We start from the raw sequence: 19,273 nt of genomic DNA, 5'->3' as shown, positions 1-19,273 counted from the left end.
TTGCTTATGGTGACTTGCTCATTGTTCTGCATGGAATCTCACATCATCGGTGGAGAGAGAGCGGGAACAATGCATTCAGTCCTGTGCACACTTAAACATTTTAAAGTTGTTGTTTCGTGTCAGCCATGGTCACTTTAGTGTGACACAAGCATTAGGAAGTCAAAACAGTTGTTTGAGTTTTTGAATATTGAAAAAGGTCCTGAAATGTAATGTGGGGATTGGCACTTACCATTGCTTTACTATAGATTCATCAAACCATGTTATGGAAGGAAAGTGAACAGCAATTGATTGATTCAACTCTTTTTTTTTTTTTCTTTAGGAGAGTTCTGATTCTTTGGACTATACTGTCTTGCACATGCTCTCTGAGGCTTGCACAAGCACAAGGTGAGTATGTTTATGACAAGTGTGTGTGTGTGTATGTGGTTTTTTTGTCCAGAGAAAAGTATTTTTTTGCCTTAACACAGGCTCTTGCCGTGCATATGTTTAGTTGCACTTCAGTTTAGTGCATAAGTTATTCAGTAATTATCTAACACTGCAGATTTTGTTTGGTCAGCTCTACATCTGTCAGCCTCTGTCTGATTCTAGAAGGTCAACAACACAGCGATTCAGCATGTTAACGCATCTCTGCGAGGCATATTTATTTGTCTCACTTTTTCTCGGTCTGTGCTGAACGCTTAAAACTGAGAGCAGACATCCTTGAGAATTCTTTGCCCAGCTTCTTATTCAAGACATTATATTCTAAGAGTTGAGAGCTGCTATATTCAACATTCTCAAATGTTTTGTATTGAAGCTATTCAGCTTACTGTCTAAGAGAAGCAAAAAAAAAAATATATATATATTAATAATTTTGTAATTGTTTAATCTGTTTTATTAGAAAATTAGATTATGCACAGACACTGCACTCATTGTATAGTCAATCAATGTAAAAAAAAAAAAAAGGTTGTGCACTGGGGCACTTAATTTTATTTGATTTAATTGAAATTATACTCATTATCCCATGCTCTTAAAACAAATTTTTCTCTTTTAGATTGTTTTCAATGTCGACACTTTATATCAAAGGTGGACTGAGAAGATGTGTTCATGCAGCTCCCCAGTAAGATCCTTCTCTCTGGACCTGCACCCCTCTAGGCTGGAAACTGAGCCTTGATTTACAATATGAAACATCAAATCACCGATCAATTATGCCAAAATAAGTGGCATAATCCAGTTTTAACTGGACACAGCAGTTCATAAAAGTTCAGTCCCTATGTCTCTAAGCCTGAACAACATCATTCTCTTGTTAAATGCCTTGAAAAGGGTTGTGTTATATGACCCATCAGCCTCTTTGTCAGATATTTTCCATGCTCACTTTAAATGCATTCTTTCTTCTGCTGACTCACGCTCAAACTGTGCCTTGATGCCTGGTTCTATTGCAGTTACAAAACTCAAAGGCTCTTATGATCATGTTTTCTGATTTTGCTGCCGATCAAAATCTGTCGAGCTTTAATTCAATTGGAGCGCGTTCCCCGCTTCTAGATGGCTTTTGATTATGTAAGTCACTGCTCATGATGATAAATGTTTCTGCCAATTATTCGGTAATTTTGCCTTTGTAAGATATATTTTCCCTGCATGATGACTGCTGAGTGTCTGCAGAACTAGATTTTTATATGTAAGGATGGGCTAATTTGCAAAACGCACAACCTAATGAGGCTATAACTTTAAGCAGACAGGCTGCATTGGGAACAACAGTACTGCTGGTTTAGCGTAAAAAGGTGCAGAGTTTGTTTGGATTGTTTGAAAGATATTGCCTATATTGTCTTGTGCTTCCATAACGAGATCGCTTGCAGTGGAATTATATGTAAAACGACTGCATATTCAGAGTCTAATGTGATAGTTTATCAAACTTCTAATGGAGGATTGTTGTCCTGCAGCGTTTTAGTGCAGTGGAAGAATAGGCTTCTGCCATACATAAAAATGATTGATGAAGACATCGGGTATGGGAGAGTGAAGCCATTGCAGAACTTCCAAAAAGCTGTATACTCTTGAATGATCATCAAGAACCAACTAATGGTTATAAAAAAGGATGTAGGTCTATATGAGAATATCCATCCATCCATCCATCCATTATCTTCCGCCCTATCCTTCATGGGGGGTGCTGTGCCTATCTCAGCTGACATAGGGTGATAGGTGGGGTACACCCTGGACAGTTCGCCAGTCCATGGCAGGGCCACATATAGAGACAAACAACAATTCACTCACACTCTCGCATCTACGGTCAATTCAGAGTGACCAATTTACCTAATCCCCAAATCTGCATGTTTTTGGACTGTGGGAGGAAGCCAGAGAACCCGGAGAAAACCCACGCACACACACATGCAAGAATATGCAAACTCCTTGCAGAAAGGCCTTTGTTCCAACCTGGGCTCAAACCCAGGGAAAACCGGGTCCCTATATGAGAATATGGGCATACTTATTTACCCTGTAACATCAGTATACATTTTACCCAGGAGTTAATTATCTCAATTGCAAGTTTCAGGTCTTTTGTAATACAACACAATTACCATTTTGTAAATAATTGCCCCATTTAATACAGACAGATGATAAAACCGCCTGTCCTTTAGGTGTGGCGGTATGATTGGCAGCATGTCGGTTAGAGCTGGGACGATTAGTCGACGTAGTCAACGTAGTCGACTTCAAAAATGTGTCGACGTGAATATTTTGCGTCGGCGCGTCGCCCTTTTTTCCGGTTGAAGCCCCGTTCCAAACAACCTACGAGATGAACGCTCACTCCAGTCCAGTGGTGGCGGTAAATATGCACTGGAACGCGTGAGCTTAAAATAGAAGAAGAAAAATTCATAACAATGGCAGCTGCAAGCAGTAGCGGGAGCACCGAGGAATAAACAGCAAAAAAAACGCTTCAAAAGCGTGGAATTTTCTTTACCCTTAACTCTTCTAACAATGCGGTCGTTTGCAGACCAAGCACATTTACTTTTGGCGGACCACAGCAGCGATGCACAAGCAATTGAAATGAAAAAAAACATGGAGCGCCGTTTTAAGGATGGCGGCAAAACTTCCGTATGCGATGTTGATTTCCGCCCTTCCCCGCCCACACACACACACACAAATAATCGTTTGGGACAGCTCTAATGTCGGTGCCATTCCTCATGATCTGAATAAGATTGTACTGGCCAAAACTCAAGGCTTCAAAGAGCTTCACATACATGAACAACCCTCACATTTCTTTAGAAGGCTCAGGGCCAGATCAAGGTGAACCTTCCTTAGAGCAGATTCAGGTGTCTCTGTCCGTGTGATGCTAGATGTAACACTAAATATGATCCAGGGGACAGTGCACCCTGTGGCAGTGGCTGGAATCACAGCAGCTGCACAGGCTGACCTTCCACGTCTATTCCACGGCTATTGGTACATAATTCATACAGTATACTGTATATCGCCATGTTCAGACATACACTCTGGGGATAATGGAGATCTACTGCTCAGACCATTTAAAAAAAAAAAAAAGATCATCCATCTTAATGTGTAGTAGCAAAATCTTTGATTGGGTTTGGCTTTGGTAAAGTCAGCGGGACAGAAATGATACACTTGCTTTTCCGCTTCCGACTTAAATCTAGGTTTGATGGGAAAGCGACATAAGTGAATCTCAAAGTAAAAGAACTCATATACAATTTTGTTCTAAAGTATTGTATTTGATTAGTAGGTTTGCTTCTTTTGCTATTGAACTGACCTCCCACTGACTGCACATGCTGTTTCCACTTTAACATAGTGGCTGTACTTTTCTCAGTTTCCTCTGCAGAGTCATAATTCATAATTTAGTGTTTTATTTTAGTATTCACATTTGGTTTGTGTTATTCTCAAAGAGGATGGGTATTTTAGATCCATATATATCAGCTTTTGGTTTATACACTGCACGTACTGAGAGGAATAGTGGACTGTATTTAGTAGAGGTGGGGGAAAAAATCGATTCACGATTCTGAATCGATTCCTAAACTTAAAATTTCTATTTTGAAAAACCACACAAAACGCCAGTTTGTGTTATTTGTGTAACTTCTGGGAGAAAAAGGCAGCTAGCCTCAGCTTTTATTTATGCAAAGTTATTTTTGTACAATAAGTAAGTTTTTATTTGTTTTGAATGAATAAATGTTAACTTAAGTTTGCCTTTGTGTGATCACATTATCGCATTATCTTATACAAACTGTGTTGTTTTGATGCCATAATTGGCCTTAACACACTATGCATTGCATACATTTTTGAATCGAGAATCGTATGAATCGATTCGGTTGACTCGAGAATCGATTTGAATCGAATCGTGACCCTAAAAATCGGAATTGAATTGATTCGATTTGTGAGCCACCCAAAGATTGACAGCCCTAGTATTTAGGCTGATTGACTGCAGGGATGGGGTCGATCAGTTCATAATTTTCCAACCTTGCTAAACTAAACAAAAAAGCCTTTGTTTGACAGTACTGATGTCTTGCTCTGGTGCTTAACAATAGACAATAGTAAGATAATTGGAACATTTTCATTTTCGATGTTGGATCCAAAACCACGTTACCTTCTGAATGAAATAACTGTTGTGCTTGTGGTGGGTGCTGATTTCTCTGGTGGGTTCACAATTTGGCTCTATAAGGTTGTTTTTAGAATCAATAATCATATTTTTTGGGCTGTATGAGAGTATTTTGTGCTTAAAAGAAAAGTTATGTTTTATTATCTTAGCTGCTGTGAGTCACTGAATACTTCTGCTGCAGTGTATCATCAGTAGTTGCACAAGATTGTTCATTTTTATTAGGAGTACTGTATAAATAGTCACTTACCGGCTGCAGTTTAAGTGATTATATCTATATATATACTTATAAATAGAATAAAACAAAAGCATGGAGGCAATTATGTACAGTATACACACACAACACCCCAGTTTGTGAAGAATTGCCCGTTTCCTCCCATGAGACGCAGGCAGCAATTAAAACCTTCTGAAAATGGCTCAGTTTTCATGAGCTCGAGTCTCTGTTAGAGCAATAAACGCTAATCAGCAATCACAAAGTGAGATAGAACTCTTACCACTGTCCTCTTCTGGGACTCGTCCACTCTCCGATTTCCCAACATTCTTCTAATTAAGACTGATGTAAAGATTACATCGTTTGGTGAAATCTCCAGAACTGGTTGTTGATGAATGGCCCGATTAGAATTTTCTTTTTTTTGTATCACCTTTGCTACAGCATTTGTATTAGTCGCACTTTAAGCTTGTGAACTTCCTGCTTGGCATCACTACATATTAAACTATCTGCTACTGTAACCCTGTAGTATTGTTGTTAACAGTTATATTGGAGTTATCTTGTCAATGTTAAAAGTACATGTCTTTTACATTATATTAGAAAAAGGTAGCTTTTGTTTGGTAATTCCATGCCTTCATGTCACTGACTTCCCCTCTCACTTGTTTTTTGAAGATGTGGATGTTCTGCAGCAGCTTGGGCTTTCTACGCGAATGGCAGATGGGTTATTATTTTCAGGCACTCGCCCCATCCCAAATGGTATCATCCCCTTCAAGTCTGGAGTCATCCTCACGCCGAGGGCACGTGTCCAGGTGCCTCTGCGCACTGTTCTTCCTGCTGACTACAGCTTCAACAACCTCTCCATGATCATCAGCTTCTCTGTGCATCGCGTCAACAGCGCTTTCCTTTTCTCAGTTCTGTCAAAAAAACGGAAAGTTCTGCTTGCATTGCAGTTCATTCCGGGTAAAGTCGTGGTACACTTGGGGCAAAGGAACTCTGTGAGTTTTGACTATGATGTCCATGATGGCCGGTGGCACAGTATTGCCTTGGATGTCCAAGACCGTCAAGTGTTTTTACACACATCTTGTGGAAAGAAAAGCTTACATATGGACTTGCATCCTAAAAAAGCAGAGGCCCTAGATCCAGAGAGCTCTTTCCTGCTGGGCAAAATAAACCACAACTCGGTGCCGTTTGAAGGTGCCATCTGTCAATTTGACATTTATCCATCTGCGAGGGCAGCTCATAACTATTGTGATTACATTAAGAAACATTGTCGAGAAGCTGACACATATCGGCCAGTGTTTCCACCCCTGTTACCTCTATTTTCCACAGATCCAAATATTACTGTCACTCACGTAACTCCATTGTCCCTGACAGAGCTTTCCAAAAAGGTTCACAGACCTACTATGGCCTTGACTGAAGAAAACATCAGGACTACAATGCTTGTATTAATGGACCGCTTACCAATGCAGAACAAAACATCTGTGTTTCAGACCATCAACACTCCAGAACCTGTTGCTGTACCCGTTTCTCCTCCAGTTCTTCCAGGGTTGGAAAGCCCGTTAAACTTTCCGACTCAGACAGTTACAACATCTCTGAGGATCAGTGTGACAAATCCAAACCTAACTGCCAGAAAGCAAGGAGATGCTAACTCCCCTAAACCTTCCGGGAATACTATGGATCTACCTGCCTCAATTAGACTCTTTGAGATGCAGCCAAACCTCCAGACCACAGCTGCTTCTCCTTCAAACACCTACCTTCCCCCAAAAAAGCAGTTGAGCACAGTAGCTCCAAAGAAACCGGAGCCAAAAGTGACCAGTGTGCAGGATGTCAGACCCACCTCGATTATTCCAGTCACTCCAGCTGCCACAGATGGCTTTCAAACATTTGATCAGGAACCAACCCACTACTCTTTGCTGGCTGGACCATCTGGACTAAAGGGAGAACCAGGACCACCGGTGAGTGTGTGAGCTCTAAACTAACACTGCACCAGATATAAAAGCATGTCTCTTTCACCCTTCAGCTACAATGAGTGCATCTTAATACATGCACTGCCGGAATGTTAGTTTATTACATGATTTATTTACAGTCTAATGTCTTTGTGTTCATTATACGATCGCTGTAATGAATTGGAGCAACTGAATGGTAACAGATGCACGTTTGAGTTCCTGGCTGCCATTTTTCTGTGCTCTAGGCCAAGTTCATTATACATCTTTATATCACAATAAAGTTTGACAACTTATGTTTTGCCATCCATCATATTTGGAACTGTTGCTGATAATTTGTGTGGTTTCTCCAATTTGGCAGCCACCAAGCCTTTTGTATCTCAAGTGTTTGCTGATTTGACAGCAGATATGTTAATTAATGACTAGGATCGTTGAACTGTTTGATTTCCCCATTTCGACTGACTAAACATGCTTGTGTGCAGTGAGGTGGTAGAGTCTTCTGAAAGGGTGTGTGACTGCTCTGAGAATGGATTCTTTAAAGCACTTAAACACTTGATACAATAAAAAATGCCAAGGTGTAAAGAGTCTTTACAATATGGATATGATTTTAATTATGGAGAACAATGTCATTTTGTTCTACTTTGAAGCGGAACTATGCAGGATTTTTACCCTGATTTAACAGCGTTGGAGTCATTGTGATGGTTAAATGGATTATTGTGGGGAGAGTGGGGGGCTGTCTCCACTCCCCCTACCATCTTTTAGCAGAAAATCAGCCTTGCAAGATCATGGCTGCCTACCCGAAATCAGGATAAAATTGCTTTATAGCGCTGCACACCCACACCTCCCAGTCAGACACCAGGTGTAAGGCAGCGAGAGTGTTTTAGGCGTTCATCATGGCAGAGCTGGTGAAAAAGAAGAAGAAAAAAACATGTCGGAAGAAGTGAGGAAGAGGAAATGTCTGTTTTGCCAGAGAGGGGCCACACACAAGTAAATATTGGCTTTTTCTATGCAAAATGGAAGCTGACCTGGGGCCTCATTTATAAACGTTGCGTACGCACAAAAGAAGGCGTACGCCACTCTCTACGCAAACCGTGAGATTTATAAAAAGAGAACTTGACGGGAAAATGTGCGCTCCTCCAAGCCAACTCTGACCCATGCGTACGCACATACCTGGGGTAAGGAGAAACTGCACCACTGATGGCAGAAGAAAGAAACGGGAGAAACTGTGTGAAACTGATCGTGTAAAATAAATAGTTATATTACCTCTCATATATGAACCGTTTATTTGCAAGAAATGGATGATTTGCAGACTATATCTGCAACAATGTGAGTTGTTTCCGAATAACATCCCTCTCACCAGAGCTGCAATAGTAGCCGGAAATGCTCATTGTGTGTTGAGAACCTGATGCTTATAGTCTAAAGAGATGGAGGGCCCTGTTCTTACCTGGTATTAAAACCACCATAGGAAGGAAGTTCCAATTAAAGCTGTTTTTTTGGTGTGTATCTGCGCCATTACCTCGTCTATGAAGCCCTAAAGTTTGGAAACAAACAGTTCAGCCACTGCTGAGAACGCTGGGTTTTATTGTATTCTCAGGCTCTACAAGCGCTCTGAAAAAGGAATCGTGACATAAGGATCCCGTCTCATGAACAGCAGATCGTCCTGCTCCGGGCACTAGTCCGGTTGCGTACATTGAACCGCAGAAGAAGAAGAACGTCTGTTGTGGAGGTGTTTCACTTTTGACAGTGTCTTCTGACTCTGGGTCTGAAGACAAAGGGACTGTGCCATTTTTAAACATTGTTAAAACAATGTTTTGATAATGAGTAGCAGTGCATCCACCGTTCCAGAGGCGGGAGCTGCGATTCTGAGAGCTGGTGTGCTAATTACGTCACTTACGTCCAATCACAAGACAGTTGGGAATGTTCTAAACTGGCTGGCCAATCACAACACAGTTCTGTCTTCTGGGGGGGAGATTTCAGTATGAAACAGTGCGACTGACGAGAGCTTCAGTGAGGAGAGATTTCGATCGGCTCATTTACAGCAACTAGGAGGTTTTTGACCATAAAAACAAGTTAATGTATGTAAGGAGACCTCCATAACTCACATATGTGTGATAGGACCACTCTATGGGAGCCTTAACATGAGTCTTGTACGAGAGAATCTAACATAACCCGCTCTAAACACATACATAATCGTGTAGACTGAAACCATTGTTTTTAACATTTGTGAGGCAGCAGTGTGTCGACTACCTCTACTTAGTCTGCTGGAAATATATGGAACAAATAAGTACAAACTCAGCTCACACAGAGGACGTTGGTTGAGCAGACAGTCCTTTAATGTGTCTGGAGACGCATCTGTGAACACAGCAACCTTTTTTGCTCCACGGACCGGTTTAATGTCAGGAAATATTTTCACGGAGCGGCCCCCTAACGCTCTCTGGTCGCTATGGTAACGCTTTAAACGTACCTTCAAAATAAGTGGCTTTGCGAGTGGGCGCGCACTGCATGTAAACGTTTCATTAAAGCTCACATAGAGTGGTCCTGTTGCACATATATGTTAGTTATGGAGGTCTACTTACATACATTAACTTGTTTTTATGCTCAAAAACCTCCTAGTTGCTGTAAACGAGCCGATTGAAATCCTCTTTTCTGACGCTGTTCCTGAGTCGCGATATTTCCGAGTGAACTCTCACCCCCAGAAGACAGAGTCTTGTGATTGGCCAGTATATTCAGCACACCCGCTCTCAGAAGCGCAGCTCCCCCCTCTGGAACGGTGGATGCACTGCTCCTCATTATCAAAACATTGTTTTAACAGTGTTTAAAAATAGCTTCTTCACGACTCCCCGCCGCAGTCCCTTTTATGACTTTGACCCGGAGTCAGACCCAGAGTCAGAAGACACTGTCGCTCATGAAACACCTCCACAACGGACGTTATTCTTCTTCTGCGGTTCAATGTACGCAACCGGATGTGCCTGGACTAGTGCCCGGAGAACCGCTGTTTACGTAACCGGACCCGGGTTTTTCAGAGATCTCGCTGAGCCCGAGATTACAATAAAACACAGCGTTCTCAGCAGTGGCTGAACTGTTTGTTTTGAATCTTCAGGGCTTCTTAAACAGGGTAATGACGCAGATACACACTAAAAAACAGCGTTAATTTGAACTTCCGGTCTAGGTCCGCTTTAATGTTGATATATTTGTTTCAATCGCTGAATGAAGCCTGTCATATTTGGGACAAGAGTCGGGACCTTAAATTGCTTGCACAAAACTATTGATCAGCACTCAGCATTTGTTTGTTGTTCATCAAAATCAGTATGCCCCGAGAGAGTGAGAGAGAGAAAGAGTAAAGAGTGCGAGTGAGTGAGGTCTGCGGTCTTGGCCATTAGTTCATTTACGTATTTTTGTGTAGGTGTGTAGGCTGAATACGTCGCACATGTAAGCGAGTTTTGCGACTCACTCCTTGGGTCACTGAAATGCGCTTCATTTCTGGGAGAAATCTCTGCAGCGACTCTCGTAATTCCAACACTCTGGCCAGCGATCTCCCTCGGGAATGCGTCAAGAGTGAGTCATAGACAGATGTAACGGAGGGAATCCGGACATTTTTCAGAATAAAACGGAAATACTGCTAAGTTATTTATTCTTTTTCTGTGGTCTGGTACCAAACGACGGTCCACGGCCCGGGTGTTGGGGACCGCTGGACTAAACGACTGGACGTCAGTGTAATCACAAGGCATCTTGGGTACATCAACACTTGTACTTTAAGCTTGTACTGCTTTTATAAAACACTTTGGCTCAGCTTGTCTTGTTGTTTTTTTTTTATTGTGCTTTATAAATAAACATGACATGACTAAACCACTTGTGATTGGATCAGCCGAGACTCATGTGAATGATGTGAACAAACCTTAATGTTGCTGAAATCTCTTTGGCTTTTCAAATTGCTGACTGGCTGAGGGAGTAAAATATTGATCCTGACCAAGTCAGGCAAAAGTGCTCTATACATCTGACATTATTACAGAAGCTGGATGGCCTCAAGCTGTTTGTAGGCCCATGTTACACTTCCTTGTTAAATTTATTCCAATCCTAACATCTCAAGCAAACATAAGTTCCTCAGTTTGACCTCTCATTATATTTGACCTTTTTCTGGAGCTTTGCTAACGCATGTGTGAAATTGCTTAATAGGCTGCTGACGTGCATAATTAATGTGACTGTGCCAGTGTCAACCTCCCTGCCAGTACAATGAGTCATGCTTTTGCACAAAAGTAATGCCGTCTACAGAAACATGGAGCTGATCAAGCCTCTGTCGTGCTGACAGACACTGATCGAGTGCAACTGTCGTCCAACTTTGTCACAAAAACCTATGTAGTTACTGATTAAACATCAAATTTCATTCTTAATAGGTTACAATAAAGATTTCCCTCATTTGTATATTTACAGACTTGATTTACACTGTCCCTAACATATTTGATCTTTTCCATTTAAGGGACTTCAAGGACTTCCAGGGTTGCCTGGAAAGCCAGGGAAGAGAGGCCCACGGGTGAGTGTCTCCCAGCCTGTGACAACTTTCAATTTACCTTTCTATACTTCCCCTTTTTAGATAGATTATTTGCTTCATACCCTTTCAGAATCTTCCATATGTATCACACCTTGTGTTAATGATGCCATATCTCATTTTACTGACCAGACGACCTTTAAGCATTTTGATGAAGTACTCAGTGACTTTCTTTGGATTGCAGAGCATAATCCAGACAGACGTTAGTTTTCTTTGGCTCTGGGTTTGATCAAGCTGTGCTCCACCACTGCCAAAGTCCATTTGTAAAATTGGAGACCAAACAACCATATGCTGTAAAACCTATGGGTTGCCAATTTAAAATTAACTGAACACATACGGGAGGTATTTGATGGACCTGAAAAAAAGATAAGGTAGCTTGAGCAATCATTTAAACAGTGCCTACATGTATAACAAAGGATTTGTTTTCATCTAGCATTAGTTATGGACTCTGTTGAACTCTGTGATGGCTTCTACTGTCATGAAAGTGTATTGAACTCCGTTCTCTGGTGTCTTGTCTCTCACTTTGGGAAGTGTCATTCTTGGTGGAACCAAAGAGTGATTGCATGTGTTATCTTAAGCTTGTGTTATTAGAGGAAATTCAAGAGGAGGGAAAACACTGCAAGGTGATTTGTCCCCAGTAACAGCTTGTTTTTAATGTATTTTTAAGGACCCTATTACTGATGATTCTATATTAATTTTTAATTGCCCTTGTTTCTCCCTGATATGAAAAAAAAGCTTGGACTTGAGTAAGAGCAAAGATGTCTGAATTTAAAGCAACATTGTGTAACTTTTTGCTGAAACACAATGAAAGCAGATGTTTGATGACTTTTAAAGGCTCATTTATGCTTAACGATGCCCAACTCAACAGTACTGGGATCATTACTCACATTCTGTGACGTTCACTGTCAACATGTTCTAACAGCAGCGGACATGGAGACATCGGAGGAGATAGTGACTATTTCTGTCACTGTTACCACAATCTCTGCTGTAACTCTGCTTGTGCTGCCCCCAAGAACACGTGGAAGTATGTGATCATTGAGCAGTGATGGTTACTTGACATGGAATCTCTATTTGTACGTGAACTTGAAGTTGCTGGGCCTGATAGTGTCAGTTTGAGTCACTGCCTTTCATTGCCTTATACACCTGTCACAGTGTTTCTCCCTGTTCACCAAACATAGTGTAAGGACAGAGGTTCAGGTGCAGACAGTTATTTGTGAATAACTCATCCAAATGATTTTGAACCTGTTAAAACAAGTTGCATATTGGTGCTTTCAGGCAATAAAAAAGAAAGATGGGAATATTGTTTCCTCTTTCGCAGAGCATAGCATTCGTGCTACCAAGGACTGTGTGTGTGTGTGTGTGTGTGTGTGTGTGTGTGTGTGTGTGTGTGTGTGTGTGTGTGTGTGTGTGTGTGTGTGTGTGTGTGTGTGTGTGTGTGTGTGCACCTATCTAACTACCTGACACAGCCCTGTGGTCGGGCTCAGAGGGGTGGGCTGGAACACGCTCGCTTTGAACAACAAAGAAAGGAAGCTTTGTCCCCATCTTATTAAAGGAATTTGAGACCCTTTCTGGAGCTCAGTGGCTCTGTCCAGTAAGTGCACTAACCTCTGGAGAGTTCATTCATCAGAGAGCTCTTGAGACACAAGTGCAGGCTATTTTAGAGTGAAAAAACACTGTGGTTGTGGCTTTTACGGATTGTTTTCTTTATTTTCTGAATATGGTTTGTGTGATCAACAGAAAACTCTCAAATAGATTCTGATCTTGGAAAAGTTGGCAAGAGTGTGTTTGTGCTGTTGGGTGTGCACACCAAACCAAATCGAAATTTTGATTTACAGAGTTTAAGACCGAAGCCACATTTCGATTTATGAAGTTATTTTAGCTGAATATATTCCCCTCCATACTGCTCCTCTGGTGATTTGCTTTGAGCGGCTCTACGTTTCAGAATGGCCTTACCTAATTTCTTATTCTACTAACAAGGCAGATGCAGAGAAAGTCCCTGGGAGATACAACCTGACACAGGCAGCAGTGTGGTCTTTCCGGGAGAAGCACTCTCATTCTCCACAGAATCTACAGCAGCAGAAATGAGACAGTGCACAAGGGCTTTTCCTCTGTGACAGCAAGGTGTCATGTCTGACTGAGCAGACTTACTGCTGCTGCGACCCGAGCAGCAACTATACACGAGAGCGCCCATACTCTGAGATGCCACCATAAGAACAGTTGAGTTGACCCAGCCCTGAAGGGGAGGCTTGGGAGTGGATCAAAGAGGGCTTTGTGCACAGAAGACAGACCTTCCAATACACACTATAATATGTGAACACATTTGCATTACTGGAGGCTTGACAGTGAATGACAAGGCAGACTATGGAGCCTTAACTCTGTGAGTGCCACTGAATGACTAATGTGGAAAACTGGGCTGATTAATGCGTGTTGAAAAGTTTAGATTCTTCTGCAATGGATTACATGTGTATGCATAAATGAACATTGTCTTTGGGGCTTCATTAGTTGCACAGACGTTTTCCACTATTAACCTAAGCTAATGTGTAGCACATTTAGGGAGTTGAAGTTTGCAGGGGGTTCACACAATGTGCTAGGGTTAGGGAGTCGGTGTCCAATCAACAATACGCAAGCACATATTTATTTAGCATTAGCATGCTACTATTTTACTATACTATATACTATATACTATTTACTTATACTATTTTGCAGCTACCTTGGCGAACCTGTTTCCAAAGGTAAGCTAGTGAGGCTACAGTTAGCATTAGTGTAGGACTAACATAATACAAACACAATTCAACCTCATTAGGCACAAGGCAAATTTTTTAAATTTCGATGAGCATTAGCGCAGCTAGCTGTTGTGACCAGGCAGGCAGCGGATCATCCGCAGCAGCTGTGCTGTCTGGAGCAGGGAGGTGGGAGTGAAGATGCTTGGCTAACTTACCGAACCTGTTTCCAAAGGTAAGCTAGCGAGGCTACAATTAGCATTAACATATGGGCTAACATAATACAAACACTGTTCAACCTCATTAGGCACAACACACATTTTTTTAAATTATCGATTAGCATTAGCGTAGCTAGCTGTTGTGACTGTCAGACACGCTACAGCCTTTACGTTCCTTATCCTGCATTACCATTATTGAAAAATCTTCTTCAGCTCCCACTATAGGAATACATACTTTCTATGGGCACTGCACTAGTATTTATTGAAACTTATACATGGTCACTCACAAGTTTGATGTTCTCCCTGTCTGTGTGGGTTTTCTCCAGACACTCTAACTTTCGACCTCAGTCCAAAGATATTTGCAGATTGGGGTTGGGCTAATTTGAGACTCTCAGTTGGGCTGTAGATGTGAGTGTGAGCATGAATGGTTGTTTTTCTCTGTATGTTTGCCATGTGATAGGCTGGTGACTTGTTCGGGGTGAACTCTGCCTCTCACTCGTTGTGAGCTGAGACTGAGGCTTAACTTGCCTCACAACCCTAAAAAGGATCAAGACTTTATATGGAAGGGTGAATGCATGGTGAAAAAAGATACAGATATTTCAGGAGGTATGAGTATTATGTGAAATTATAATTAGGCTAAAGTGCTAGTATATCCACCCATTCACTCCATAGAAGGTGTTAGCGGATCTGTTGCCGGTTAATGGCCTATAAATACGGTAGCACTCTGACTCTGGTCATTCTCTGGAAGTCATTGACTCACACCATAAACCACAGGTCATAGATTTGACATACAGAATGTGTGTGTGTGTGTGTGTGTGTGTGTGTGCTGGTCTGAGCTTTCATTAGTGCTCCTGTGTATGTTGGTGTTTACCATATTGGTGGAGGATCTAAATAGTTGGTTGTTTTCCAACTATTAACCAAAGAGGTTATTCCACCCACACATAAAGATAGATAGACAAAGTGACTCATTCTTCCATTATCATCATCTCTGGTGGGAGAACATCCGCCCACCTTGTCATTAGCACCTTATGTACAGTGAGAGTGCAGTTGGTAATATTCTTCTCTGACCTCGCTATTTCTCTCCGTCTCCTCTTGCCCATGCTCGCTATCTGGAGATAATGACTTCCATACGTTTTAATATCCAGCTAGAGAAAGAGTGAATGTTCCAAATAGAGGAGGAGGAGGAAATCTGTAGATGAGCTTCTGTTAAGTGTCTCCATATGTTTAACAGCAAGAGCCAGTGAGGGGAGAGGCCTGGCCAGTGCGATGGTACGGGAGGTTGGACCGGGGCTGGTTGACGCCTCACTCACGTCTGATAATGGAGCTCAGATAAATAACAGAGACAGAGAGCGGCTGGATCACCCAGCAACCTCCTGGTCCCCTCCCTCCCTCCATCTGTTTGAGTCAGAGTAATCCTATCCTTCACCTTCAGTTTGGAGGGAAATGTCTCTCTTCACATCCCCATGGAAAGTCTGGACAACTCAACGAGGGAGCTGATGATACAGTAGCTCCCTCTCCAAACCCTCAGAACATGTTACAAAGCTTTTAGTTTAGCTGGAGAAGATTTTTTCATTGCTCAGCGTTTCAGCTCAGCTCCACACACAAATGTGCAGTTAAATGGAAGAGTCCTTGGTTGGATGCCTCAGGAAGTTGTGGCTTTATTTTTTCCAAACAATCCCTCTCCGCAGCTTGTTTTAATTTATTGTCCTTTCAACCAAAGAAAAAGAAATTGTATATCATCATTCTCTACTCGTGTACATCTTACCCACCTGGCTGAAACATTTGGCACCAAAACAGCTTCAAGAATTCCATCCAAGCTCATTATACATTATATAACAAGGAACTGTGTTTGTGGCACAAAGCTCTTGGGAGATTTGTTGTGATGGAGTGGAGTGGCCTTAACTTTGTGGAACCCCTGAGAACAGTGGAACAATCTGGGGAGGAGGAAAATCACATCCATATGTTATAACTTGGACAGTCAGGCAGACAAACAGGCAAGGCAGGCAGGAGACACAGCGAGTCTCACAGAGCACCTACATCAAAAGAAAGACAAACAGAGAGAGACCTCAGGGCACTGCTGATCTTTTCCACAACACAGGAGGTGGACAGGGAAGAGGATGTGCATGTACCTCATATACACTTGCTCTCTTTGCTTTTGAAATGGGCCAATGAATGTTAAATGACTCACCTTTACTCTTACTATGTCTGTCTCTCTAGGGTCCCCCAGGTCCTCATGGAAACCCTGGTCAATCAGGACCTCCTGGAGTGAAGGTACATCGTTAAATATTTTTTAGAAAGGCCTGTGATTGGTCAAATTGTCCCATCTCCCCAAAGCTGGGAGATGCAGAAGTCTCAGACGACTTGATATATACTGCTGAAAGTTTAACATAGAAATACTGATCAATAACAACAAAGTGATCATACACTCTCCAGCCTTCAGTGGATTCTGTAAAAATTGAGTTCAGATCCCACAAACAAACGTTACTGGAATCTGCTAGATTGATTGACTTGTTAATGGTTATTTAATCTAACACAAAGTTAGAAGATTCTCATTTCAAACTCTGGTTCAACTGATTTTCTGTGAAGAGTTAGCATGTTCTTCTAGTGCCTGCGTGTGTTCGCTCCTGATACTCCATTGTCCACCAACAGTCTTAAAGGGGACATATTATGAAAAATCAACTTTTTAATCATTTAAATCCTTATATTTGGGACTCTGGAGGCCCTATCAGTTGGCAAAGTGTGAAAAAAGATGACTCACTCATGTTTTTGTGGTCCTCCTCAGTCTAAGTACAGGAGATGAAACACACGATGTTGACTTCCGCGCTCATTAGGACGTCGTAATGCGCTAAATTCCTGGAAATGTTGTCTCACGCTTTGTCCATAAAACATGCGAGAGTGCTGGCAAGGGCAACGGTATCTGAAAACCAAGTCATCGAAAAAGTTCTATTCTTGGCTCCACAGTGCAGCACAGCGTCCTACACAAACTTCCAGCCTCAGAGGATTTATCTGTCCAGTGGATACATGTTATATATGATGGCATTTTTCATTTTTCCAAATGCTAACTGCTGTTAGCTCCCAGTAGCCTCTGTGGCTGATGTCATTTCCTGTCCCTTAAGGTGGACCTAAAGAGATACTACTAAAGCGAGCGTTCTGAACAGGGCTGTTTTGGCAGGATGATTGAACTGCTGTGATGCTTCATCCTTATGGTATTTTGACCATTTTGGTATTTAGGTTCACGTTCAATGGGACGCCATGTTCATGAGGACACCAGGGAACTAGGTTCACTTGGAGAAATAGGATATAATATGACTCCTTTAAGACATGCAGTTTGTGTATTACTTTTATTGGAGATAAAAAAAAAAAGACCATTGGTGTGAATGGGAGTGTGAATGATTGTTTGTCTCTGTAGACAGATACATTATCCCATGTCTCTAAATTCAACCTCTCAATAATGCAAGTAGATCTAGAAAAGTTCACATTGTTATAAAAATAATTGGCAGCTCTTGTGTGTGCATGAAGACTGTACTCTTCTTGTCTGTACTCTCTAATGCTCAATATAACAATGTACATTTTAAGAGCAGGTATTCCTTTTTCAGAAATGTTGTTTATGATTCAGCTTGTGCATATCCAGGGTCAAATCCTTTTAGCTTCAACGTTCACCTCTTCTCCCCTCAGCCATTTGTGTCAGTTCAGTGAAAGAACAGAAGTTTTACGACTTTCTACCTCACTAATTTGCAAGCACTTGACATCAGTGTGTGCTCCAGATGGTTTGAGCTGTCAGCAGAGACGGTTGTTTAGCATATCACAAAGGAGTCAGCACTGCTATTTCAATCCAGTACCTAGTCCATTGAAACGCAAAGGAATTACAGCCTTTCCTACATCTTTAAGTAAAAAAAAACAAACAAACAATAACAAAAAAAACATAATTGATACCAGGCTGTGGCCAGCTGAAGCCAAACCAATAACTCTATATCATACATATGTGTTAGCTGGAGCCGAACCAAACCTGCCTGGCTCAATTTCACTCATTTGCACACAAACCTCAAACCGCACAGTCTGGTCTGGCACAGACCACTTTTCAGTTTTAAGAGAAATAAACCATTTGGATGAAAACATTCTCTGTGTAAGCTAAATTTTGTTTTGAACATATCACTTTTTCTGGATTTAATGATGATGAATACTATAGGCAAGATGATGATCAAGCACCTAAGTGGCCAACCTTTAGAGTAAAAATGTAATTCATGTAGTTCATAGAGGCATAATATACACATACAGAATACATATAATCATTAGAAAGATACAAGTGCTTGTTGAACCCTTAAGCTTTAACAGGAAGTTATCAGATTTAGCTGAACTGAGAATCTTAAAATAATCTAGCTGTGAAAAGACACATTGTTCAGCCAACACTAACATGCAGACTACTAGTGTGAAGTGTGGGGAAAATATTCCCCCACACTTCTTTTAAAAAGAGGTGTTAGCCACAGGATCAAACCTACTGTGACATCACCTACTGCTTTATGGACTGCCATTTTGAAGTGTTGACTTTCATATTTTGAGACCAAGAGTAACCATATTTGGATCAGTGGGATTGCATATCTGCCTACACCTGCAACCAAGCACTGCATTGATGTGCTAATTGTCAATTACCTGGTGTATCCTTGCACCAGTGGGAGCATCATTTACAAAAAGGACAGATTGTTGTATTGAAGACCTAAACCTAGTGATTGAGACCATTAACACCATTTATCACCAATGTTAAAATACACTAGGCCGAACAGTCAGCTACAGACTTTTCACAGCAGGCACATTTATTACCTCCTCCAAGGATATGTTTGTTTGTGTGTCTGTCTGTTAATTAGCGACATAACTCGAAAAGTCACAGACGGATTTGGATGAAATTTTGGGCGTGATCTGTCGACGCTATCACTGGTTACAACACTCTAGTTCCCAATAAGATCATTTGCTGTCTCTTCCTATGCATTCCGGTCAACATTCCTCGGCTCTCAGAAATAATACTACATAATAATAATACATTCCTCAGAAATAAAAAAAAAATATATATATATATATATAAAACATTCCT

The 19,273-nt window shown here is 41.4% G+C and overlaps 1 protein-coding gene across 1 annotated transcript in view; it reads left to right on the top strand.

The window, feature by feature from the left end:
- Positions 1-19,273, top strand: part of col27a1b (collagen, type XXVII, alpha 1b) — a gene marked incomplete at its 3' end in the record, with an annotated part of 87,765 nt that overhangs the window by 4,662 nt on the left and 63,830 nt on the right. Inside the window, exons 2-5 of the mRNA XM_083905395.1 lie at positions 320-384; positions 5,439-6,721; positions 11,184-11,237; positions 16,408-16,461. Of these exons, the coding sequence (XP_083761521.1) occupies positions 320-384; positions 5,439-6,721; positions 11,184-11,237; positions 16,408-16,461 (1,456 nt within the window). The remainder of the gene's footprint in view (positions 1-319; positions 385-5,438; positions 6,722-11,183; positions 11,238-16,407; positions 16,462-19,273) is intronic.

The sequence above is a fragment of the Microchirus variegatus genome (assembly GCF_963457635.1).
Source record: "Microchirus variegatus genome assembly, chromosome: 18".
Taxonomy (NCBI): Eukaryota; Metazoa; Chordata; class Actinopteri; order Pleuronectiformes; family Soleidae; genus Microchirus; species Microchirus variegatus.
Note: the sequence above shows the minus strand (reverse complement) of the source record. Positions and strands in the feature narration are given on the sequence as shown.